The 24,832-nt window shown below is 46.3% G+C and overlaps 1 protein-coding gene across 1 annotated transcript in view; it reads left to right on the forward strand.

Annotated features, from left to right (window-relative positions):
• The window catches only part of LOC126981313 (uncharacterized), a 34,688-nt gene that overhangs the window by 5,869 nt on the left and 3,987 nt on the right, over window positions 1-24,832 (forward strand). Inside the window, exons 3-22 of the mRNA XM_050832249.1 lie at window positions 7,873-7,980; window positions 8,362-8,456; window positions 8,563-8,688; window positions 9,557-9,684; window positions 10,876-10,940; window positions 11,990-12,128; window positions 13,544-13,674; window positions 13,954-14,182; window positions 14,560-14,721; window positions 15,702-15,878; window positions 16,680-16,946; window positions 17,875-18,219; window positions 18,510-18,703; window positions 19,323-19,562; window positions 19,755-20,051; window positions 20,435-20,669; window positions 21,088-21,438; window positions 22,764-22,926; window positions 24,322-24,559; window positions 24,712-24,832. Of these exons, the coding sequence (XP_050688206.1) occupies window positions 7,873-7,980; window positions 8,362-8,456; window positions 8,563-8,688; window positions 9,557-9,684; window positions 10,876-10,940; window positions 11,990-12,128; window positions 13,544-13,674; window positions 13,954-14,182; window positions 14,560-14,721; window positions 15,702-15,878; window positions 16,680-16,946; window positions 17,875-18,219; window positions 18,510-18,703; window positions 19,323-19,562; window positions 19,755-20,051; window positions 20,435-20,669; window positions 21,088-21,438; window positions 22,764-22,926; window positions 24,322-24,559; window positions 24,712-24,832 (3,811 nt within the window). The remainder of the gene's footprint in view (window positions 1-7,872; window positions 7,981-8,361; window positions 8,457-8,562; window positions 8,689-9,556; window positions 9,685-10,875; window positions 10,941-11,989; window positions 12,129-13,543; window positions 13,675-13,953; window positions 14,183-14,559; window positions 14,722-15,701; window positions 15,879-16,679; window positions 16,947-17,874; window positions 18,220-18,509; window positions 18,704-19,322; window positions 19,563-19,754; window positions 20,052-20,434; window positions 20,670-21,087; window positions 21,439-22,763; window positions 22,927-24,321; window positions 24,560-24,711) is intronic.

Below are 24,832 nucleotides of genomic sequence, written 5' to 3' on the forward strand. Positions count from 1 at the left end.
GAGACAAGACTGCAGGAGCAGGAAGAGAAGATGGAAGAAGGCCAGAATAAAATGATAGAGCTTTCTCTCACCAGGCAGCATCTCGAGACAAGACTGCAGGAGCAAGAAGAGAAGATGGAAGCAGGTCAGAATAAAATAACAGAGCTTTCTCGCACTGTTGCCTCCTTGCAGGAATTCATCCAGGCTAACGTTGCTGTGGTGCCAAACCCTTCTCCAACCGCCCCCTTGCCCTCAGCGGTACCGTCGACACCAGCGGACAACACCACGCAACGGGAGGATGCTAGTGGCACCGACCATGATGGCTTCACCGTCGTGAATGGAGGAGCCAAACCAGCCAGACAAGCGATTTATCCTGTTCATTGCTTCAACAGGTTTGCCATTCTGGAGGAGGAGGACGAGCAGGAGAGCACCTTCCTGGTGGGTGACTCCATGATTCGCCAGCAGGTCGTTGAGTTCTGCGGCAGAGTTCCTCGTCGAAGACGGAACTATTGCTATCCTGGTGCTGGGATCGACGACATAACTGCTGCTCTTGAGGAGATCTCCCCCCAGGCTACTAATGATTCACTGTTCGTTATTCACACAGGTACGAACGACGTCACCACGACCCGGTCTGAGGAACTCCTGGAGAAGTACCGTAGGCTCATCCAGCAGTATAATTCTAAATCCCCTAACATTTTGATTTCAGGAGTTCTACCACGGACTTGGGCGGAGAGCGACTTTTTCAGTAAGGCCTTCAGCCTAAACAACCGCTTACAGACTCTTTGTAGGGAGCTTGACGTGGAGTTCCTAAACGCATGGGACAATTTCTATGGACAACATGAGCTCTTCCACAGGGACGGATTGCACCTTTCTCCCATCGGGGCAGCCAGACTCGGAAGGCTCCTCAACGAAGCAGTGCGTGTCATCCGAGCAAAAAACGAGTCACGGCCACGTCCCTCCACCCCGCCCGTGTAAATAGACGCCGTGCATCGCAACAAACCCGTAACCGTGATCCCGCAAGTACCACCACCTCTATTACCAAGCCTCTAGATAACTTAAAAATCCTTAGTTTCAATGCGCGTAGCCTAAGAAACAAATTTGATGAACTGAGATGTCTTGCTTTAACAGAAAATTTTGACATAATTGCTATAACCGAAACATTTATCGACACCACAAATATTGATTTAAGTTCCGAATACAACATAGATGGCTACAGACTCTTCAACAAAGATCGTGTAAACCGTAGAGGCGGTGGCGTCGCCCTTTATGTCAAAAGCTATTTGCAGCCCACTGACAAAACACCGGGAAACAGTAACGTTGAACATTTGTGCGTGCGAGTAAACATTGCAAAAGTCAATTTAAATATATCTGTCACCTACAGACCTCCCGGGCAATCACTCGATGACGACCTTGAAATGTACAGCGTCTTAAGGCAGTCACTTAATAACAGCGACTCACTGATATTAGGAGACTTTAACCTCCCCCATATCGACTGGGCGACACTGTCAGGTACAGAAGGCGAGTCACATAGAATGATCGAATTTCTAGAAGAAAATTATCTGAGCCAAATGGTTTCTGAGCCAACTCGACAAAATAATATACTCGACCTTGTTATAACGACCCAAGATAACCTAGTCAGTAGTGTCACGGTAGGAGAACACCTCGGTTCTTGCGATCATAAATTAGTGCGCGTCGACATTAAAGCTCAATCATCAGTGACTGAAAATAAAGTAAAGGTGCCCAATTTCAAAAGAGCTAACTTCGTAGAAATCCGACAAAAACTAACAGAAATACAACTATCAGATGACGGCAACGTAGAGGAAGCCTGGCTAAGCCTTAAAAATCACTTACTCACTCAGCAGCACACATTCGTCCCCTTGTGCGAGAAGCGAATTAACACTAATAAAAGCTCACCGTGGTTTAATAGCGAAATTAAACAATCAGTCAATGAGAGAAAATTGTTTTACAGGTTAAAGAAAGAACAAAGCACGCCCGAAAACATTAGACTTTATAATGATGCCAGGCGACGAGTAAAAAGACTAGTAGGTCAGGCGCTTTGCCTGACCTACTAGTCTTTTTACTCGTAGATATCGTAGATATGAAGAAAATATTGCAGCCAACTGTAAAAATAATCCGAAATCTTTCTTCAGTTACATAAACAACAGAAAGGCGATCAAAAGTGGTATTGGACCTTTAACAAACAGCGACGGTGCACTAGTGACTGACAGCCAACACATTGCAAACCTCTTAAACAATTACTTTTCCTCGGTGTTTAATACTAACAGTCTTCCTCTCGCTACCACCAACACCAGTACTATTGTAAATCTCGAGCATGCATTGCCTAATTTTGAAATAACAACCGATGAAGTCCTTAAAGCTCTCCATTCACTTAAAACAAATAAAAGTCCTGGACCTGACAAAGTATATCCAACTCTGCTGAAAGAAACAAAGTGCGAAATATACTCTCCCTCACAACCGTATTCAATATGTCCTTGCGACAAGGCATCGTCCCTTCAGATTGGAAAAAGGCTAACGTGACACCGATTTTCAAGAAAGGAGACAAAAAAGTACCAGGTAATTACAGGCCCATTAGTCTAACTTCGGTTGTAGGTAAGCTACTTGAGGGCTTAATTAGAGACAAAATTGTGAGTTACCTTGAAAGCCACTCATTGATTGGGGACTCACAACATGGCTTCCGAAACAAAAGATCCTGCCTATCAAACCTATTCACCTTTTATAACGACCTCTTCACTGTTTATGACGTAACCAAATCACTGAACGTAGTCTATCTTGATTTCCAGAAAGCGTTTGATAAAGTCCCGCATCATAAATTACTTTACAAATTAAAGCAAATAGGTATTGACGGTCAGGTAAACCAATGGATCGCGAATTGGTTGAGCAACAGACAACAAAGAGTAGTGATTGACGGATTTAACTCAGAGTGGGCGCCTGTCACTAGTGGCGTCCCTCAGGGCTCGGTTCTTGGCCCAGTGCTCTTCATTATTTACATCAACGACGTGGATGTTGGACTCAATAACCGCATTAGTAAATTTGCAGACGACACAAAGATTGGTAACTCGGTTCTCACTGACGAAGACAGGCAAAGCCTCCAAGAGGATTTGCACAAAATTTCAGCTTGGTCGGATAGATGGAAGATGCCCTTTAACGTAGACAAGTGCCAGGTCCTTCAAGTTGGAACGAGGAATAAGAAGTTCGAATACGAAATGCGCGGCGTTAAACTCAAAAGCGTTCAATGCGTCAAAGACTTGGGGGTCAAAATCGCGTCAAACCTCAAATTCTCACAGCAATGCATCGATGCAGCAAATAAAGCGAACAGAATGTTGGGCTTCATTAAAAGAAACTTTGTATTCAAGAATAAAGATGTAATACTCCCGCTCTACAACAGTTTAGTCAGACCCCACTTGGAATATGCGGTACAGTTTTGGTCCCCCCACCATGCAAAGGATATTGCTAAATTAGAAGGTGTTCAGCGTCGGGCAACGAAAATGATCCCTTCCTTGCGCAACAAATCCTACGAAGAAAGGCTTTCTACCCTTAACATGTTCTCTCTTGAGAAACGTCGCCTCCGAGGAAAACTGATCGAATGTTTTAAAATACTTAATGGTTTCACGAATGTAGACAGATCAACATTGTTTATGATCGATGACACTTTGCGAACGAGGAACAATGGCGTTAAACTCAGATGTAGACAAGTAAATTCAGACTGCACCAAATTTTTCTTCACCAACGTTGTAGTGCGAGAATGGAATAAGCTTCCACCATCAGTGGTCCAGTGTAACACGATTGACTCCTTCAAAAATAAGCTCGACCGTCACTTCCTTCAACTTAATATCAACTAGAGTAGAAATGCAACGTTTTGGAGTCTTCTGATTAATGTAAAATCACTTAGGTTTAAGGACAGACCACCAAGTCTGGACCATGGGGTCTGTGTGGTCTGATTTTTTATGTAAATCTATGTAAATTCTCTCTCTCTCTCTCTCTCTCTCTCTCTCTCTCTCTCTCTCTCTCTCTCTCTCTCTCTCTCTCTCTCTCTCTCTCTCTCTCTCTCTCTCTCTCTCTCTCTCTCTCTCTCTCTCTCTCTCTCTGTGATAAAATTTAACGAGAGACACATTAATAGATAAGAGAGAGAGAGAGAGAGTGAGACGCACGAATATATTATGCGAAGAAAGAATGATGATGATAATGATGATAAGGAGCAGGAGGAGCAGGAGGAGGAGAGGAAGAGGTGGAGAAGGAGTAAAATATGAGATAATTTTTAGTAAAGTAGGAAAATGGGTGAAAAAAAAAATCCGAATATAAAATAACAGAGGAACAGGCGTGTGAGGAAGAGAAGGTAGATTGGAGAGAGGATGAAAAGAGAGGAGGAAGAGGAGGAGGAGGGAGAGGAGGAAGAAGAGGAGGAGGAGAGTGAGTGATGGAACAACAAGAAACTCCCTTCCCCCCCCTCCCCCCCTTCACTCTACCATTAATCATGCCCACCTCTGACTTTGGGGGAGCCGCGCCCCCCTAGCAACAGCCCGGGAGAGAGAGAGAGAGAGAGAGAGAGAGAGAGAGAGAGAGAGAGAGAGAGAGAGAGAGAGAGAGAGAGAGAGAGAGAGAGAGAGAGAGAGAGAGAGAGAGAGAGAGAGAGAGAGACACACACACAGAGACAGAGACAGACACACAGACACACACAGACACAGAGAGAGACACAGAGAGAGACACAGACATAGAGACACAGACATAGAGACACAGACATAGAGACACAGACACACAGAGACACAGACACACAGAGACACAGACACACAGAGACACAGACACACAGAGACACAGACACACAGAGACACAGAGACACAGAGACACAGACACACAGACACACAGAGACACAGAGACACAGAGACACAGAGACACAGACACAGAGACAGACAGAGAGAATTATGATTTACCATATGTAGATAAATAAAGATAAATGAATTGATAGTTATATATTAGGACACGTCGAATCAAAAATCTTTTCATCATCAGCTCCCCCCTCCCCTCCTTCTTACTAATTGCAATCTCCCTCTTAAATTCCACCGCCGCGCCGCGTTGCATCTCTTTCTATCTTCTATCGATACTTTCATTCTGACTGCTTCACTGAGCTTGTGAGAACTGCATGCCTCCACCTCTCCCGCGGCCCCGCTGGACACAAGTCTCTACTTTAGTTCATCTCCGTGCTGTCTAACTTCCTTAAGTAAAATTTAACCACGATCTTCTTTCTTTCATTCGTTTCAATGTTAAACTCTTTTTATTATTATTATTATTATTATTATTATTATTATTATTATTATTATTATTATTATTATTATTATTATTATTATTATTATTATTATTATTATTATTATTATTATTATTATTATTATTATTATTATTATTATTATTATTATTATTATTATTACTATTACTATTACTATTACTATTACTGCTACTATTACTGCTACTATTACTACTACTACTACTACTACTACTACTACTACTACTACTACTACTACTACTACTACTACTACTCCTGCTAGTGCTGATTCTACTTCTGCTCAGTCATAAAAGAAACCTGAAATGAAAAAAGAAAAAAAAACGAGGGGCACAAAAGTTAGAACAATCGGTGAAGACTGTGATGCAAATGTGTTCATGTTGTTGTCTCGTTATCGCGATTTGAATGCAAGGGGAGGATCCGAACCCATACATCTGAATAACTTATGCGATCGAATTCTAAGCCACAACACTTGGCGCGGTGTCTGAAGCCTCTCAACACAGGCTCCGAGATGCTGCACTCACTCCTGCCTTTTTTTATTTTTACAACAAAGGAGACAGCTCAAGGGCACAAAAAAAGGAAACAATAATATAAAAAAAGCCCGCTACTCGCTGCTCTACTACTTTGATGGAAGCTGTGACGTGTGATCCACAGAACGGCATTGTGGAGAGGTGTAAATATCTGATATGCGGAAAAAAGTATTGGAACGATATTTGAACATGTAAAGAGTGTGAGTGGGCTGAAATATGACAGATTAGGAAAAAGTTGGAAAGTTTCGTTTAGTCGGCGCAACATCTGTGGTCATATGCCGGAGAGAGACAGAAGGGGGAAGGAATTATAGGAGAAGGTAACAGACCCCAGAAGACGGGACACAACCCCCGATTAATACCTGGTACCCATTCACTGCTGGGTGGACAGGGGCGTAGGGTATCGGAAAAGCCGCCCCAATTTTTCCACTCAGCCCGGGAATCGAACCCAGGCTCTCTCGATTTTTTTTTTTTTTTTTTTTTTTGTTTGCCTATTGCGCCGGTAAGGCATCTCTTCCCTGGGGGTGATGAAGGCTTCTTCTTCTTTCCAGGGAGGGGCCTGCCGGATGGTCAGCCCGTTCTGGCACAGGCAGTGTTTATATCTTGCGCCATCTGCCATGGCTCATGCTTGCCCCCTGCCCGTTCTTGATTCGCTTGGACGGCTTCCTCTAGAGTCCGGGTGTCTTGGTTGATCTTCAGGACAGTTTGGCATGGGTACTTTTTACTGACTGTGAAAGTGAAATCGTGAGTGGTGAGGTGAAGAACCCGCGTCGTCCATCACGCGGCGAATGTGGGTCCAGTACGCTACCAGTTCGGCCACCGCCGAGTGTGCCGAGTGTGCTAACCACTGCACCACGAAGCCCCCAGGAGATTAGGAGGAGGAGGAATAACAGAGAGGACATGGAGGAAAATGAGAAGCAAGGATGTGGAAGTGACAAGAGGAGGAGGAGGAGGAAGAAGCGATATAAGAAGAAACATTGAACCATTAAAAGGCAGGCAACAGGAGGCTTACTGAGTCATTAGGAAGCTGCTCGCTCTATTGCTGGACAGTCATTTCGTGCTTGGGGAACAGAACAAAGCACTTACTCTTACTCTTGTCGCAACGAAGTAACGGTCGATGCGATTTTTACGTAATGGAGTTGATGGTTTCTGCCCTTACTACCTCAACAGGACGATTATTCCAATGGCGTATAACTCGGTTTGAGAAGAAGCTCCTGCCAGTATTGCATCGGAGGAGGAGGAGGAGGAGGAGGGTAGAATATGAAGTAGGGATATGGAAATGACAAGTAAGAGGAGGACTAGAAAGAGGAAGAAGAAGAATCGGAAGAAGAGGAGGAGGAGGAGGAGGAGGAGGAGGAGGAGGGTAGAATATGAAGTAGGGATATGGAAATGACAAGTAAGAGGAGGACTAGAAAGAGGAAAAAGAAGAATCGGAAGAAGAGGAGGAGGAGGAGGAGGAGGAGAACAGCTAGGATGTCAAGGAGAATATGAAGTAGGGATATGGAAATGACAAGTAGGAAGAGGAGTAGAAAGAGGAAGAAGAAGAAGAGGAAGAGGAGGAGGAGGAGGAATGGTGGGGTGGATATTAATGGATGAGTTGGCGCCTTGATTGTGATTGATTGTTTTTGTTGTGCTGGTTCGATCGTGGCGCGAGGGTGAAAATCAATGAGAGAGAGAGAGAGAGAGAGAGAGAGAGAGAGAGAGAGAGAGAGAGAGAGAGAGAGAGAGAGAGAGAGAGAGAGAGAGAGAGAGAGAGAGAAAATTAATAATAAATATCAAATTCGTTTCTATTCATAGGGTAGTGGTTATAACAAGTCGTTCATTAGGTGATAGTCATTTTTCAACATGTCAGCTTTAGGATATAAAAAAATTGGAAAAAAAAGTATACACGAAAACGTGAAATATGAATAATTATGTTAAGAAATTAGTAATGAATTTTATACAAAGTAACTCTCCTTAGAATGTACGTGACACATAATAAAATAATGCCGATATAAGACCTAGACTTTGATATCAAATAAAACAGTCAATTAGCACCTTCAGTTAACTCTCTTCCCTCTTCCCGTTCGCCTTCAGGAGGTACGAATTTGAGTGTCGCTGCGGCCTCAACGCCTCGGGGGAACACTGCCACCTGGGCGGACCGTGTGTCGGCCGCGCGCCCTGCAACCGACGGGGCTTCTGCAGGTATGGACTTGGGGAAGGAAGGGAAAGTGTCTGCATGGACGTGTCAGGTGATTCGAGGCTTAATTGACAAAGGATAGGAAAGGGGTACTGGTCCATGGCGGTATAGGATGGTCCATGGTCTGGTCTGCACCGCTCACTAACCCAGCGTGCCAGATTATCGTATTCACCACATTGTATTTATAATTTTTAAGCCTCACACTCTCGTACCTACACAAATAACGAAAGAATATTAAAGCTAGCGTTAAAACTGTTATTTACTGATGTTTGTTTATTTTTGCTATAGATATCAGTCGGAAACTACGAAAATGCAATACGGTGTGTACGATAATTTGGCAACGCTGCACTAACCCCTCACTATCCCATATTACTGTGTGTCTCAAGGTACCTCGCCGGGGAGAGCATTTGTGCCTGCGACGAAGGTTACCGCGGGGTGAACTGTCGCCAGCACTACACGTCTATCCCCTCCCAGGACGCAAGTAAGTGAGCGATGGAGGGGAGGGAAGGGGAATAGGCGAACGAGACATTGGTTCTTTCTGAATGCGTTAACTACCCTGCTATCCCCTTCACCGCCTCCCCCCGCAGCGTGTGAAGGTCTGCTGGAGTGCCACCACCAGTGCCACCTTCAGGTCTTCGCCCACGAGAACGTGACAATGTGCTCGTGTCGCGCTGGGTACCGCCTCCTCAACAAGACCCACTGCGTGCCCCTGGGTATGTTAGGGGGGGGGGGGAGCTGGGCGGGGGCTGTGTGTGTGTGTGTGTGTGTGTGTGTGTGTGTAGAGGGGAGGTTTGTGTGCGTGTGGTGATGAGGAGGAAGAGTTTGTTTTGTGTGTGTGTGTAGAGGTGAGGTTTGTGTGCGTGTGTGAGTTTGTGTGTGCATGGGGGGCTGTGTGTGTGTGTGTGTGTGTGTGTGTGTGTGTGTGTGTGTGTGTGTAAGGAGGATCTACGCCAACAAAACAATGAACTAAGTAGCCTAATAAGGTCAAAATCATACCCATGTAGTAATGACTGCAATAACCTTTGGACAAACTCGTCACTCTTACAGTAAAAACTAATATCTAGTAAATATACCTACATTGTTTCATTTATTTGCCTTATAGTTAACTAGATATTCAATAATTTATCCATTCATTCATTCGTTTTGACCTCTCTCGGCCACCTCTTTGTTTTCTTTTTGTGAACAGCGAGAAGCGGGCTTTTTTAATTGTTTACTTTTTTTGTGCCCTTGAGCTGTCTCCTTTGTTGTAAAAAAAAAAAAAAAAAATCATGTAGCTTACCCTCGTCTGGCCAACACTACCCCAGAATTATGAACCTTACCCAAACCTTAGTATAGTGAACCAAATTGTCAAGTCCGTTTTGGCGTTGGCTCCCGCTGGCCCATTTCTCCCCTCTGCTCTACCACACAGCCCCAACACCTATTTCTTCCTCTCATATGTTACCTATAGCTTACATATGAGAGGAAGGGATAGGTGTTGGGACTGTGTGGCAGAGCAGAGGGGAGGAAAGGACCAGCGGGAGCCTACGCCAGACCGGCCTTGACATCTTTGGAAGACTTTAAGCATTAGTCATTATACCGTAGATGAGTGGGACGTGGCGCTGGTGCTGGAGATGGCGGAGAGCGGTGATGATGACGGCGATGTGGAGAAAGGGCGTGCGGTGGGCGGCGAGGCGGCAGAGAAGGGTTACAAAGAGGACGCTAAAGTGAAGGTAAGGCGGAGGGGTCAGAACGGCGTATATATAGTGCGTACGCATTGCTTGCCTGACGCTCGCTAGCCCATTGCTTTTAACCCCTTGAATGCATATTTCCTACAGTTAGACCTCACCAAGCTACTGGAATGGAGCAAAAAGTGGCTATTACAATTCAATGAAGAAAAATGTAAAGTCCTGCACCATGGGAGGGGATATCCAGCACACCAATACCACATGGGAAACACTCCACTATCCACCACAGAGGCAGAGTATATGTTACCAGGCTACCAGGGAAGGCCAAATCCGTGCCAATCGCAGCGGACGGGTTAACACCATATACGCCTGGGGAAGTAGATTTTGGGGGAAGGAGGTTTACTTCAAGGAGTCGAATATTACAGGGACAACTGCTACTTTTAGGGGTCAGAATTTATGCCCGAATCAGTATCATAGCGTTAGAGCCGAGAATTAGTTAATCATTAAAAGTAATTAAAAAATCTACGTATCGTGAGTGGATGAAATAAAAACTTGCATGCTTAAATTGAAACCTTTGGCCTCTCTTTTTGGCCACTCCTTTGACCTCTATTCAGGAGCAGTATGTAGCGGGCTTTTTTTTTAATATTTTTCTTTACGCCCTTGAACTGTCTCCTTAGCTGTAAATGAAAAAAACAAAAAAAAATGATAAACTTTCGCCGAATCGTTCACTCCGAATGAAGCTTAAATCTAAATACTTCAGTGAGAGAGGAAGCTGAATTCACGAGCGTCTTGCCCCTTCAGCTGACATCGTTTCTGAGACGGGGGATGGTAAAGACAAATCCTGAGGTGATAAAATCTTATGCCATCGGTAGAATTTCAGCTCATTTCCTCCTCGTCCACAACCGAGAGAGCCCGGGTTCGATTCCCGGGCGGAGTGGAAAAATTTGGGCGGCTTTTCCGATACCCAACGCCCCTGTCCACCCATCAGTGAATGGTACCAGGTATTAATCGGGGGTTGTGTCCCGTCTCCTGGGGTCCGTTCCCTTCTCCCATAATTCCTTCCCCTTCTGTCTCTCTCCGGCATATGACCACAGATGTTGCGCCGACTAAAAGAAACTTTCCAACTTTCCTCCTCGTCCATGTGTAACTCGAAGGATCTGCGTTTTTTTTAATAATTTTGATAGGTCTCGACTCTGTCCTTGCCCCGCCTGATTCATTTCCCCCCCGCTCCCGCAGGCTCTGAAGGTGCTGGACGCTAACGGAGCCTCGGCCTTCGCCAGGAAGCTTATTGTTACTGCCAGGTGTGTGTGTGTGTGTGTGTGTGTGTGTGTGTGTTTGCCTGCTTGCTTGTTTGTTTGTTTGTTTGTTTGTTTTGGACCCCGTCGATTGATGGTTGCAACAGTAGTAACAAGCACAAACATTAACAGCTGGAGAAGTAGTCGTAGTAGTAGTAGTAGTAGTAGTAGTAGTAGTAATAGTAGTGGTGATGGTAGTAGTAGTAGTCGTAGTAGTAGTAGTAATAGTAGTGGTAATGGAAGTAGTAGTAATAGTTATTGTTGGTGTAATAATCCTAGCAATAGCGAATGGAACAACCGCTTTCAGTAACAATAATAATGATAACAATCGCACACAAAAGTCTTTAGAATATAACAACGCTGCACGTCTTCCCATCTCGCCGTACACACACAGCTCCCAACCCACACACCCACACCCGCTTCCTTCCACCATAATATCGTCACCTTCGTAAACAAACCGCCTAAGTCATTATTTTCTACTTTACAGGAAATCAGAAGAGCACTGTCATTATATCATTTGGCTTAAGATTTAGGCAGAACTGAAACGGTCAATTCTAGAACACGCAAACCCTGAATGACGAAGGCAACTCTACAAAAATGGGCGTCACATGTTGAAAAATTGATGTACACAAAAACTTGGAAATCGCTGGAAAATGACTTAGGCGATCATTTTATGAGGGTGGCGATATGCATATACATACACACCATCTACCTCCATTACGAAAACGACTCTCTCTTCCTCCCCATTCCTTCACCAATACAAAAACAGACCATGCCAGTAACCAGGACATACCCATTCCTTTCACTCCCTAACATCCCCTGCTCTGCCCCCGCCCAGCATTGCCAAATTATCGTACTCATCGTATTTCATTTTCGTAGTTGCTGATCGATAACTATAACAACAAAGAACGAAACACATCAATATTCAACAGTTTTAGCACTAACTTTGATTTTCTCACGTTACTTGTGTAGGTACGAGAGTTTGAGGCATAAAAATGATAGATACGATATGTGGTTAATACGATATTTTGGGAACGCTGCCCCCGCCCCTACAGCTCCCGGCGAGTGGATGTCTTGGTGAAGGTGAGCGGGGCGGCCCTGGCTCGGCAGCTCGCGAACACAACCACCTGGCGGCGCTTCTTCCAGGCCGCCGTTAGCTCAGTCTCCACCGTGGCGCCCCAGCTCTCCGTGGAGGTGCGTGCGCTTCACATGTTGCGTTCTGATTAGGGATCCAGCCATTTTTTTCTTACAACAAAGGAGACAGCTCAAGGGCACAAAAAAGTAAATAATGATAAAAAAAAGCCCGCTACTCGCTGCTCACAAAAATAATCCAAAGAGGTGGCCGAAAGAGAGGTCAATTTCGGGATGACGCCCCTGTCACCTCTCCTCCTGAAAGTGACCTATCTTGCGGCCACTCCTCTTAACTCTTTTTAGGAGCAGTGAGTATCGGGCTTTTTTTTTTTTTACAACAAAGGAGACAGCTCAAGTACACACAAAAAAGTAAACAATTATAATAAAAAAGCCCGCTACTCGCTGCTCACAGAAAGAATCCAAAGACCTAACCTAACCTAACCTAACATCTCCTGAAACTGACCTATCTTTCGGCTACTCCTTTAACTCTTCTTAGGAACAGTGAGTACCGGGGCTTTTTTTTTTTATTTACAACAAAGGAGACAGCTCAAGGGCACACAAAAAGTAAACAATAATAAAAAAAAAAGCCCGCTACTCGCTGCTCACAGAAAGAATCCAAAGACCTAACCTAACCTAACCTAGCCTAGCCTAACCTAACCTAACCTAACCTCTCCTCCTGAAAGTGACCTATCTTGCGGCCACTCCTCTAACTCTTTTTAGGAGCAGTGAGTATCGGGGCTTTTTTTTTTTTTTTTACAACAAAGGAGACAGCTCAAGGGCACAAATAAAAGTAAACAATAATAATAGAAAAGCCCGCAATCCAAAGACCTAACCTAACCCAACCTAACCTAACCTAACCTAACCTCGTGAAAGTGACCTATCTTTCGGCCACTCTAACTCTTTTTTAGGAGCAGTGAGTATCGGGCTTTTTTTTTTTTATTTACATTTGTTGCCTTTTTTAACGCACTCAAACTGACTCCTTTGCTGTAAAAAAAAAAAAATGGTTTGGCGCCCCCTTCCCCCAACCAACTTCATTTTCGAGTCATTTTTGTGTGATTTTTTGTTTGTTTGTTTTTCTTGATTTTTTTTTTCTTTCTCGTAATTTTCATGTTTTTTTGTTCGACTTAATCTTGTTTTTCTCTTTTGTTTCCTTTCTCTTTTTTTCGCGTTATTTTTGTCCGATTTCATCTTGTCTGTTCTTATTCTTGTTTTCTTGTTTTTGTTGTTCTCTCTCTCTCTCTCTCTCTCTCTCTCTCTCTCTCTCTCTCTCTCTCTCTCTCTCTCTCTCTCTCTCTCTCTTCATCTTGTTTGTGTTCTTTTTTTCATTTTTTTCAGCTTTTGTTTGATCTTTTTCGTTTTGTTTTTGTCAGACTATCTTGTTTTTTTCTTGTATCTTCTTTCACGTGTTCTCTGTTCCCCCGACTTCATCTTGTTTGTGTCCTTCATCATCATTACCTTAATCTCTCACACGCATACAGCCAGTGGGCGCGCAGTGGGTGGACGCCGGCGACTTTCTAGTGCTGAGGTGTTCTGTTTACGGCGGGTCACACCTCCGTTTCACCTGGTACAAGAACGGGGACCAGGTGTTCGACCATAACGTGACCAACTGGTACGTGAGTGGGGGTTTAGACGGCGATGGGTTGTTGTTGTAGATCTAGGGAAGGAATGGTAAAGGGCGGAGAAGGTTAGTATAGAAGAGAGAAGGTGAAGATTATAATTATGTAGGTGCAAGGGAGAAAGGGTGAAAATGTACCTGTATTTTCTTGTAGGAGAGAGAGGGAAGGAAGGAGAGAATATAAAGACTTAAGATACGGAAATTAAATCATATGGGAGGGAAAAAAATGTACCAAGAAAACACACAACAAGTCCAACATCTTCCACCACAAAGCTCCTACAAGTTCCGCTCCCGGCAAGTTCACGTCATCACCCACCGCGGCGCCATGGACTACTCCTGCGTGGACGAGCTGTGGCTGGCGGGGGCACGGCAGGAGGAGGACGGCGGCACCTACCTTTGCAGAGTGGAGGACAGGGGCTACCGGACGACGAGGGAGGTGGCGGTGGGGTACGGTGACGCCCTGGCCCTCCTGCTGAAGCCCCGCGTCACCACCGTGCATTGGGTGAGGGAGAGAGAGAGAGTGAGGTAGTGAAAGTGAGTGAGGTGATGAGAGATAGTGAGATAATGAGAGGGAGAAAATGAGAGAAAATGAGATAATGAGAGATACTGAAATAGACGAGAGATAATGAGATAGATGAGAGAGATAATGAGATAGCTCGGAGAGATAAATGAGAGATAATGAGATAAATGGGAGAGATAATGAAATAAATGAGATAATTAGAGAGAATCAAAATTGGGTTTTATTACGAGCTATCTATTGGTTTCTATTAACACTACTTTAAAAATCATTATATTACTCTTATTAATGCTCCTGTTGTCTTTAAAAATCATTATATTACTCTTATTAATGCTCCTGTTGTCATGTGTTCCCTCCGTCAGGGCGAGAACGTGACGCTGAACTGCCTGACGAAGAACCGGGAGTGGATGCAGCCCGAACATTACCTCGTGGAGTTGAGCGCCGAGCCCCCCGACGCCTTCACCTTCACCAGCCACGCCGCGCTCCCCCGCACAGGAGGCTCCATCACCCTCTACGGCGTCACGGTGCGCTGAAAATATGATCCAGTTAGAGCCGTATTCTTAGACATTTGACAACGCTTTCGTAGGAGCTGTACGTAGGTAGTTCCATGGGTAGTTTTACGAGCCTAGTGATAGTTTGACAAGGTTTCTGTGGGTAGTTCCATGAGTAGTTTTACGAGTCTGTAGTGATAGTTTGACAAGGTTTCTGCGGGTAGTTTTACGAGTCTAATGATAGTTTGACAAGGTTTCTGCGGGTAGTTTTAAGAGTCTAGTGATAGTTTGACAAGGTTTCTGCGGGTAGTTTTACGAGTCTAGTGATAGTTTGACAAGGTTTCTGCGGGTAGTTTTACGAGTCTAGTGATAGTTTGACAAGGTTTCTGCGGGTAGTTTTACGAGTCTAGTGATAGTTTGACAAGGTTTCTGTGGGTAGTTCCATGAGTAGTTTTACGAGTCTGTAGTGATAGTTTGACAAGGTTTCTGCGGGTAGTTTTACGAGTCTAGTGATAGTTTGACAAGGTTTCTGCGGGTAGTTTTAAGAGTCTAGTGATAGTTTGACAAGGTTTCTGCGGGTAGTTTTACGAGTCTAGCGATAGTTTGACAAGGTTTCTGCGGGTAGTTTTACGAGTCTAGTGATAGTTTGACAAGGTTTCTGCGGGTAGTTTTACGAGCCTAGCGATAGTTTGACAAGGTTTCTGCGGGTAGTTTTACGAGCCTAGTAATAGTTTGACAAGGTTTCTGCGGGTAGTTTTACGAGCCTAGTAATAGTTTGACAAGGTTTCTGCGGGTAGTTTTACGAGCCTAGTAATAGTTTGACAAGGTTTCTGCGGGTAGTTCCATGAGTAGTTTTACGAGTCAAGTGATAGTTTGTCATTTCTTTCCTTCCTTATTTCCTTCTTTTTTTTCCTTCCTTCTTTCCTTCCTTTCTCTGTTCTGTCCTTCCGTTCAGCATTCTTTCCGTCCTTAATACCGACTATTATTTTTTTTCTCTCTCTTCCCGTCGCCAGGAGCCCGTGCATGTGCGGTGCGTGATACGGGAGAGCGAGGGCATGGTGTGGGACGCAGGGCGGGGCACGCGGGACTTGGAGGAGGCCAGCTTAGAGGGGTGGGTGTACGTGGTCACCCCCGCTACGCCCACCTGTTCCCCGGAGCAGACCCACGGCGTCACCTGGCCACGCACGCTGGTAGGTCATGTTGGGTCTGTTGGTTGTGTTAACTCTCCCATATTTTAACCAATATATTGATGTTACTTTTGTTTTCGTTTATAACTCTTGGTGTTTGTGTTATCATTTCGTGTTTTGGGGCCAGTTTCACAGTTCCCCATGATCGGTTAGTAAGCTCCCAAACCAATACCAGAGCCTTCGAAATTTCCTTGTATAGTGTCTGGTGTTTATATTTAAGTTCACAAATTTGATGAAACTATACAGGAAAAGTCTTGTGTATTTAGTGTGGCATCGAAAACCTCCCCATTTTGGATTGTATGGGTTCTATAGTTTGGTTCGGGCTGTTACGAAGACTGTGTTGGACTGTGAAATCGGGTCTTTATGCTGAGGTGGGAGAGTGCATGGTGGATGAGTGGAACAGGCTTGGCAGTCGTGTTGTGAGTGCCAATAAGATAGAGAAATTCAAGAGAAGCTTAGATATATTCATGGATGGTTAGGTCAGGTGAGGTTAAAAGGAGCTCCCTTTTATAGGCATACCGTTTTTCTGCAGATTCCTTGGGCTGGTATTACAAGACACTTTCGCTTCTCATATCAGCTATTTCTAAAGGTCAAAGAGTGGGTCAGTCGGGTTCTAATGATTGTTTCTTCAGGTTCATGATACAGAAGAAGGGTCAAACTATCACCAGAGTCATAAAACTACTCCTGAAAATGCCCACAACTCCTACGAAATATGTGTTCTTGGGCGCCGAAATGTCTTACAATGCGACCCAAGCTTATGTTTATGCTCTAATGTCTGCTTGGTGGTGTCTGTGTTGCCGGCAGTTGGGGGTGGTGGCCCAGGAGCAGTGCCCTGAGGGGTTCGAGGGGGAAGGGGCCACACGCGCCTGCTCCCCCGCCACACACCCGTCCCCTGTCACCTCCCCCGTCCCCTCGCCCATCCCCTCCCGCTTCCCCTCCCTCTCCCCCCTCCCCTCCCGCTTCCCCTCCCTCTCTCCCTTCCCCTCCCCCTCCCCCTCCCCCAGCCACGCCATCTGGTTCACCCCGGACTTCTCGGCTTGTGTGCGCCCTCAGCTGTCACGCCTCATGACGGTGAGCCCAAGTTACTCATGCCTGCTGCTGATGACTGACTGCTGCTGACGACTCACTGCTGATTGATGACTGACTGCTGATTGATGACTGACTGCTGATTGATGACTGACTGCTGATGATGACTGACTGCTGATTGATGACTGACTGCTGATGATGACTGACTGCTAATGATGACTGGCTGCTAATGATGACTGGCTGCTGATTGATGACTGGCTGCTGATTGATGACTGACTGCTGATTGATGACTGACTGCTGATGATGACTGGCTGCTAATGATGACTGGCTGCTAATGATGACTGGCTGCTGATTGATGACTGACTGCTGATTGATGACTGACTGCTGATTGATGACTGACTGCTGATGATGACTGACTGCTAATGATGACTGGCTGCTGATTGATGACTGACTGTTGATTGATGACTGACTGCTAATGATGACTTGACTGCTGATTGATGACTGACTGTTGATTTATGACTGACTGCTAATGATGACTTGACTGCTGATTGATGACTGACTGTTGATTTATGACTGACTGCTAATGATGACTTGACTGTTGATTGATGACTGACTGCTGATTGATGACTGACTGCTGATTGATGACTTGACTGCTGATTGATGACTGGCTGCTGATTGATGACTGCTGATGACGACTGACTGCTGATGAGGACGGCTGCTGCTGACGACTGACTGCTGATTGATGACTGACTGCTGCTGACGACTGACTGCGTGTGTGTGTGTGTGTGTGTGTGTGTGTGTGTGTGTGTTGCAATAACAATACCTATTCCTTTATATCTTAATTCCATGCATATCTTAAATCCTCCACCTCCTCTTCCTCATCTATTTCTTCTTCCTCCTCCTCCTTCCTCCTCGCCCCCCTACTCCTCCATCCTTCTTCCTTCCTCCCCCACCCCCTTCCCTGTCCGAGCAGCAACTATCCCTGTACAAGCGGGGCTACAACGCACCGCCTGAGGGCCTCCGAGGGGTGGCCAAGAACCTGCTGGGGCTGCTGCAGGAGGGGGTGCTGCGTCCCCCACTGCTGCCGGGAGAGGGGGCGTCCTTACTGAGGCTCCTGGACCTGCTGGAAGAAGGAACGAGGAGGCAGCAGGAGGAGCAGGAGCAGGAGGAAAAATACAAGGAGGGACTATTGGAGAAGGAGCAGAAGCAGGCGAAACTGGAGAGACAGAAGCAGAGGCAGAAGAATCGCGTCCCCTTCGGCGCCTTCCTCAGAGTCCTGCAGGTGTTGGTGGGCGGCCGGGATGTGCTCAGGAGGCAGGTGAGGGCGAGGTGTCGTGTGTGTGTGTCTGTCGGTGTGTTTTCTTTGTATCGTTGGGCCAGTTTCACAGTTCCCGATGACGGGTTAGTAAGCTCCCAAACCAATACCAGAGCCTTCGAAATTTCCTTGTATAGTGTCTGGTGTTTGTATTTAAGTTCACAAATTTGATGAACCTATACAGTAAAAGTCTTGTGTATTCAGTGTGGCATCGAAGACCTCACCATTTTGGATTGTACGGGATTCTAGTTTGGTTCGGGCTGTTACGAAGACACTGTGTTGGGCTGTTTCAGGACGTGGGCGAGCTGCTGCTGCTGGCGCGGCGGAGCATAAGGGCTGCCGCGGAGGCCCGAGAGGACAGGGAGGTGCGGATGGCGGACCTGGTAGGGAGAGTGGCCCCAGTTTCGCGCCGTTCAGCCTCAGGGGGCAAAGACACGGCCTTCCTGACGATGGAGGACAGGGAGCATGCATCAGCGGTCGAGAATAGGTGAGGAGAAGGTATCGGAGGAGGAGTAGGAGTAGGAGTAGGAGTAGGAGTAGGAGTAGGAGTAGGAGAAGGAGAAGGAGGAGAAGGAGGAGGAGGAGGAGGAGGAGAACGACGATGCATATGAAAACAACAACGAATAGACGACGAAGAATAAGAAGAGGACAAAGGGAAGGAGAGGGAGGAGGAGGAGGAAGAGGAGGAGGAGGAGGAGGAAAAGGAAAAGGAGTATAAAGAAGAAGAGAAAGAGAAGAAAGAAGAGGAGGAGGAGAAAGAAGAGGCAATAACATCTTGGTTAAATCATACAAGCACGCAAAGGACCAGTAAAGTGGGGCTGTAAAGCGGAAATTAAAAAGCATGCTGAAATCGGAAGGTTGAACAAGATGACTAAACACAAAATGATCATGCAGAGTATATAACTTTTTTAGTCGTAGATGCTAACGAATACTACTACTACCACCACTACTACTACTACTACTACTACTACTACTACTACTACTACTACTACTACTACTACTACTACTACTACTACTACTACTACTACTACTACTACTACTACTACTACTACTACTACTACTACTACTACTACTACTACTACTACCATTTCATTTCATTTCGTCAGGTCAGTGTTGGTCAGTGTGTCTGTGAGCGTAGAGACCAGAAGATACGCCTTAACAGAAGACGAAGAGGAGAGAAAACGGGAGGATGGGGAGAAGGACGAGGAGGAGGAGGCGGCGAGGAAGAGGGAGGCGGTGAAGAAGGAGGAAGAAGAGGGGGAGGTGGTGGGCGTGAGTGTGGGCGTGTTGGTGTACCCTCACGTGAACAAACTCTTCCCGCAGCCACCAGAGAGAGCCATCATTAGGTGAGTGAGTGTGTATGTGTGTGTTTGGTTGTGTGTGTGTGTGTGTTTGGTCGTGTGTGTGTGTGTGTGTGTGTGTGTGTGTGTGTGTGTGTGCGTGTGTGTGTGTGTGTGTGTGTGTGTGTGTGTGTGTGGGTGGGTGGTTGGGTGTCCGTGTGTGTGTCCATGCGTGCTGATCTCTCTCCCTTCCTGCAGGACGCATTACCAGGTGGAGTGGGCAGTGGCGTCCCCATGGGTGGAGGTCGTGGCGGTGGGAGAACCTGTGGGCGGCGCTGCGTCCACCCACACACCCACAAACACGACCCCGTCCCCCGGCAACACAGAACCCGACTTTACTGTTCTCTCACAACTCAGGTTTTCCTCCTCCTCATCCCTTTCCTCCTCATCGTCCTCTTCCTCATTGCCTCTCTCTTCCTTTCCCCCGTTATCAGTCTCGGCCTCGTCCTCTCCCTCCTTCGCGTCCGCCCCTCCTGATCCAAGCTGCGACGTAAGGTGAGTTAACAGCAGCGTTGCCAGATTATCGTACTCACCACATTGTATTTATCATTTTTAAGCCCCAAACTCTCGTACCTGACCAAATAACGATGGAAAAGTGAAGTTAGCCTTAAAACTGTTACTTATCCCCTTCCTCCTCCACCTCTTCATTTTCCTCCACTTCTCTTTTTTTTCACTTTTCCTCCTCCTCTATCTCCTCTTCCTCCTCCATTTGTTTTTCTTATTCTTCTTTTCTTCCTTTTCCTCCTCGTCTATCTTCTCCTCCTCCTTCTCCACTACCTCTTCTCTTTCTTATACTTCTTCCTTTTCCTCCTCCTTATTTTTTTCTTATATGCTTCCTTTTCTTCCCTTTTCTTCCTTTACATCACCGCTACCCACAGACCTACTGGCGAAGAAGAGGAAGAAGAGGAGAAGGAGGAGGAGGAGGAGGAGGATAGCGAGATGCGGCTTACCTGCGCACGGCTACGGTTCAACGCCACAGGTATGGTCGAATTGTACCCCGAGATGTGCTGTCCAGTGATGAAGGGCGCGTCGGGGGAGCGTGTGTGTATCTGCCGAGGCGAGGGTCTGTTCGGGCTGCTCTTCGTGTCCACCAAACCCACCAGGATCCGTCAGGTGGGTCTTGACGTGGGTAGGAAAAGGACTGTTGGGGTGACTACGGTGAAGGAAAATTAGGAACTGTGGTGACGTAGGAAGGGATTGCAGTGTTGTTGAGGGATGAGCTTATTATGGTGATGGGAGAATGTGCATGGTGAAGGAGTGACGGTATGGTGGTGAGGGAGTTGACACGGAAAGGGATGAGACATGGTGAGGTAGTGATGACTGACTGACTGACTGACTAATTGACTGTCTAACTAACTATCTATCTATCTGTCTCTATCTATATCTATCTATTTATCTTTATCTATCTATTTATTTATTTTCTTCCTTTTCCTCCTCTGTCTCTTCCTCTTCCTCCTCCACATCTTTTATACTTCCTTGTCTTCCTCTCGTATTATTTTCTTCGTTAATAAATCTGCATTCCAACACTTAGAGACAGGAAGGGAGTGAGGACAAGAACACAACACAAAGAGAAAACAAAGATAACGAGAAGTATGGTGGAGTTACGGAGGAAGAAGAAGGGAAGGACACGGACACCTCAACGAAAAAGAAGGATAAAGATGGCGAAGAGGAACAGTACGAGGAGGAGATGGCCGAGTCGAGGCGCAGCTTGATGGCGGTGTTTGCGGTGTGTGTTGTGGCGGCGGTGGTATCCGGGATGTGCGTCGTGGTGCTGGTCCCCGATGCCTATCTCTCCCTCGTGCAGCTCCGTCTCCTGAAGTGCGTGGCCGTCACCGCTCTCAACCTGTCCCTCGCCGCCTTCACTCTCTCCCCGCACCTGCAGGTTAGATTAGAAGCTGTGGCCTGTATGATAAGACATTTCGTGGCCCAAGAACACCTATTTGACAAGGCTTTCGTAGGAGTTGTGGGCATTTCCAGTAGTAGTTTTATGACCCTGGTGGTAGTTTGACCCTTCTTCTGTACCGTGAACCTGAAGAAACACTCATTAGAACCCGACTGACCCTCTCTTTGACCTTTAGAAATGGCTGATGTTAGAAGCGAAAGTGTCTCATAATCCAGCCTTTCGCTCCTCATATCAGCTATTTCTAAAGGTCAAAGAAGGGATCAATCGGGTTCTAAAGAGTGTTTCGTTAGACTCATGCTGTTGAGGAAGGGTCGAACTACCACCAGGCTCATCAAACTACTCCTGGAAATGCCCTCAACTCATACGAAAGCCTTGTCAAAATATGTGAACTTGGGCGACGCAATGTTTTAAAATACGACTCTGTGTATGTGAGCAGGGGAAAGGAGTGTGTGTGTGTGTGTGTGTGTGTGTGTGTGTGTGTGTGTGTGTGTGTGTGTGTGTGTGTGTGTGTGTGTGGTGGGGTAGGAGGAGGGGGGGCGGTGTTTTTTTTTGGGTGTCATTCAATCTCTGCTGTTATCAACTCTCCGTTTCTATCAATCTCCAGCCATCTCTTCTTCTATAGTTCCTTCCATTCCTCCCTATTAAACCTTTTTTTAATTTTTTTTCTTTTTCCTTCTTCAGTTTCTACTTTCATCTTTTTCCCAGTCCATCCTTTTTCATTTTCTCCTCCTTTAGTGTTTACTCCTTCTGTCTTTCTTCCCGTTCATCCTTTTTCTTCCTCCTCCTCTTCCTCCTCCTCCTCCTCCTCTTCTTCCTCTTCTTCCTTCTCTTCTAGTCATTCCTTCCACCTTTCATCTTCTTTCTCCTCTTCTTCCTTCTCCTCTAATCATTTCTTCCACCTTTCATCATCTTTCTCCTCTTCTTCCTTCGCCTCTAATCATTTCTTCCACCTTTCTTCATCTTTCTCCTCTTCTTCCTTCTCCTCTAATCATTTCTTCCACCTTTCATCATCTTTCTCCTCTTCTTCCTTCTCCTCTAATCATTTCTTCCACCTTTCATCATCTTTCTCCTCTTCTTCCTTCTCCTCTAATCATTTCTTCCACCTTTCATCATCTTTCTCTTCTTCCTTCTCCTCTAATCATTTCTTCCACCTTTCATCATCTTTCTCCTCTTCTTCCTTCTCCTCTAATCATTTCTTCCACCTTTCATCATCTTTCTCCTCTTCTTCCTTCTCCTCTAATCATTTCTTCCACCATTCTTCGTGCCCCAGTCCAACTTATATCCGAACTTCTCCCTCTTTGCAGTTCGTGAGAGATGGCGCAGTGGTGGTAGGCGGCTTCAGTCTGGTGCTGTGCATGGGCGTGGGCGTGAGTCAGCAGCTGGCCCTTCACCAACACCTCGCCGTCACCACGCAGGCCACGCCCATCGCCGCCCTCACCGCCCACACTGTCACCCTCATCCTGGCCGGTGCGTGAGTGAGCGTCGCTTAGCTTACTTTGGCATCGCGCAGTTCGATGCTGTCTTGCGTGTGTTGGCTTCTGTTTCTTCGCTAAGACCGCAAGAGCACAAGGGCGCGTGTGTGAGTTAGCTGAGTGCTTGAGTGTCGCGTGACCTGAGCCATATTTTTAAACATTTCTGCGCCCAAGAACATGCACGTAATTTACTAGTCTTTCGTGGGAGTTTAGGGCATTTCCAGGGGTACTTTTTATGACCCTGGTGGTAGTCTGCGCCTTCTTCTGCACCGTGAACCTAAAAGAACACTCATTAGAACTCGACTAACCACCTTTTTGGCTTTTGGAAATAGTTGGTGTGCAGGTTGGGAGCATCTGACAATACCAACCGCCGCCCAAGTACATGTATTGGACAAGGCTTTCGTAGGAGTTTGGGGTATTTCCAGGGGTAGTTATATGGCTCTGATGGTAGGCTGACCCTTCTTCTGTACCATGAACCTGAAAAAACACTCTCAAGAACACGATTAATCTCCTTTTCGACCTAAGGAAAGCGTTGATGTGAGAAGAGAGCGTTTAACCCGTCCGCTGCGATTGGCACGGATTTTGCCTTCATTGGTAGCCTAGTTAAATATGCTCCCAGGTCTTTCTGTGCCTCTGTGGTGGGTAGTGGAGTGTTTCCCATGTGGTATTGGTATGCTGGATTTCCCCTCCCAAGATGCATGACCTCACATTTTTCTTCACTAAATTGGAGCAGCCACTTTTTGTTCCACTCCCGTAGCTTGGTGATGTCTTCTTGTAGGAAATCCGCATCCAAGGGGTTAAGAATACCGACATTAACTTCGGTTTAATTCAGCTCGATGTCGTCTTGCGCGTGCTAGCTTCCTTCTGTATTCGCTAAAACCACAACACAAGGTTATGTATTGACGTGTGTGAGTTCACGGCTGAGTTTGTGAGCGTCATGGTGACCCTCTCCTTAGCTCTCCTTAGCCTCGCACAGTTCGATGGGCTTTGGTGTTGTTTCCGGTGGGTAGAGTAACTCCGAGCCTAAGTAAATACCATACAACCTTTGATTGTATTATTATTACTACGGAGGTAAATTATAAACAAACTTGGCCATCGCTCGCCCGTAGAAATTGCTCTGAATAAAGAAAAGAAGGAAAAGGGAATTGGGAGAGAGAGAGAGAGAGAGAGAGAGAGAGAGAGAGAGAGAGAGAGAGAGAGAGAGAGAGAATTACAATAAGTCTGTGAAAACGTATATCATGTCAAAGTTTATCCCTTACTACGGTTATGACACATTCCTCCTGAGTTTGACCTTAGAAATAATAGATGAATGAATAAACAAATAAAGGAACAGTGATATTTATTATAAGAGTCTGCTAATGTACCGTCTTCCCCTTCCTCCCTACCCCAGGATTCTCAGCCATGGTGGGGTTGTCGGCGTGGGCAGTGCAGCCTCGCCTCCCCGCCGCTCTACGCCCCACCAGCGCCCCCTCGTGGCTGGTGGTGGGCGGGGAGTGGGTGTCGGCGGTGGTGGTGGGCGGCGGCGCGGGCGTGGTCACGTGGGTGTGGGTGTTGCTTGCTGCTCACAACCTGCGGAAGCTGTCGCTGATACGGGAAGCGACGCCTCAGCACCGGAGCGTCGCCATGGTGTAAGTGTGTGTGTGTGTGTGTGTGTGTGTGTGTGTGTGTGTGTGTGTGTGTGTGTGTGTAAAGAAAAAATCACTCAAATCGTATCACTGCAAAATATTGACCTTGCGTAATATCTTTCTCCCTGTGTGTGTGTGTGTGTGTGTGTGCCTAGGGGCGGGCGGGTGGCTCAGCTGACGGGGATGTTGACGCTGGAGTGGATCGTCTTCGCCAGCAGCCTCAGCCTCCACCACACCCTCGGCCGGGCCCTCTTTTGCACCGCCACCCTCACCCAG

Source organism: Eriocheir sinensis, chromosome 47 (assembly GCF_024679095.1).
Source record: "Eriocheir sinensis breed Jianghai 21 chromosome 47, ASM2467909v1, whole genome shotgun sequence".
NCBI lineage: Eukaryota > Metazoa > Arthropoda > Malacostraca > Decapoda > Varunidae > Eriocheir > Eriocheir sinensis.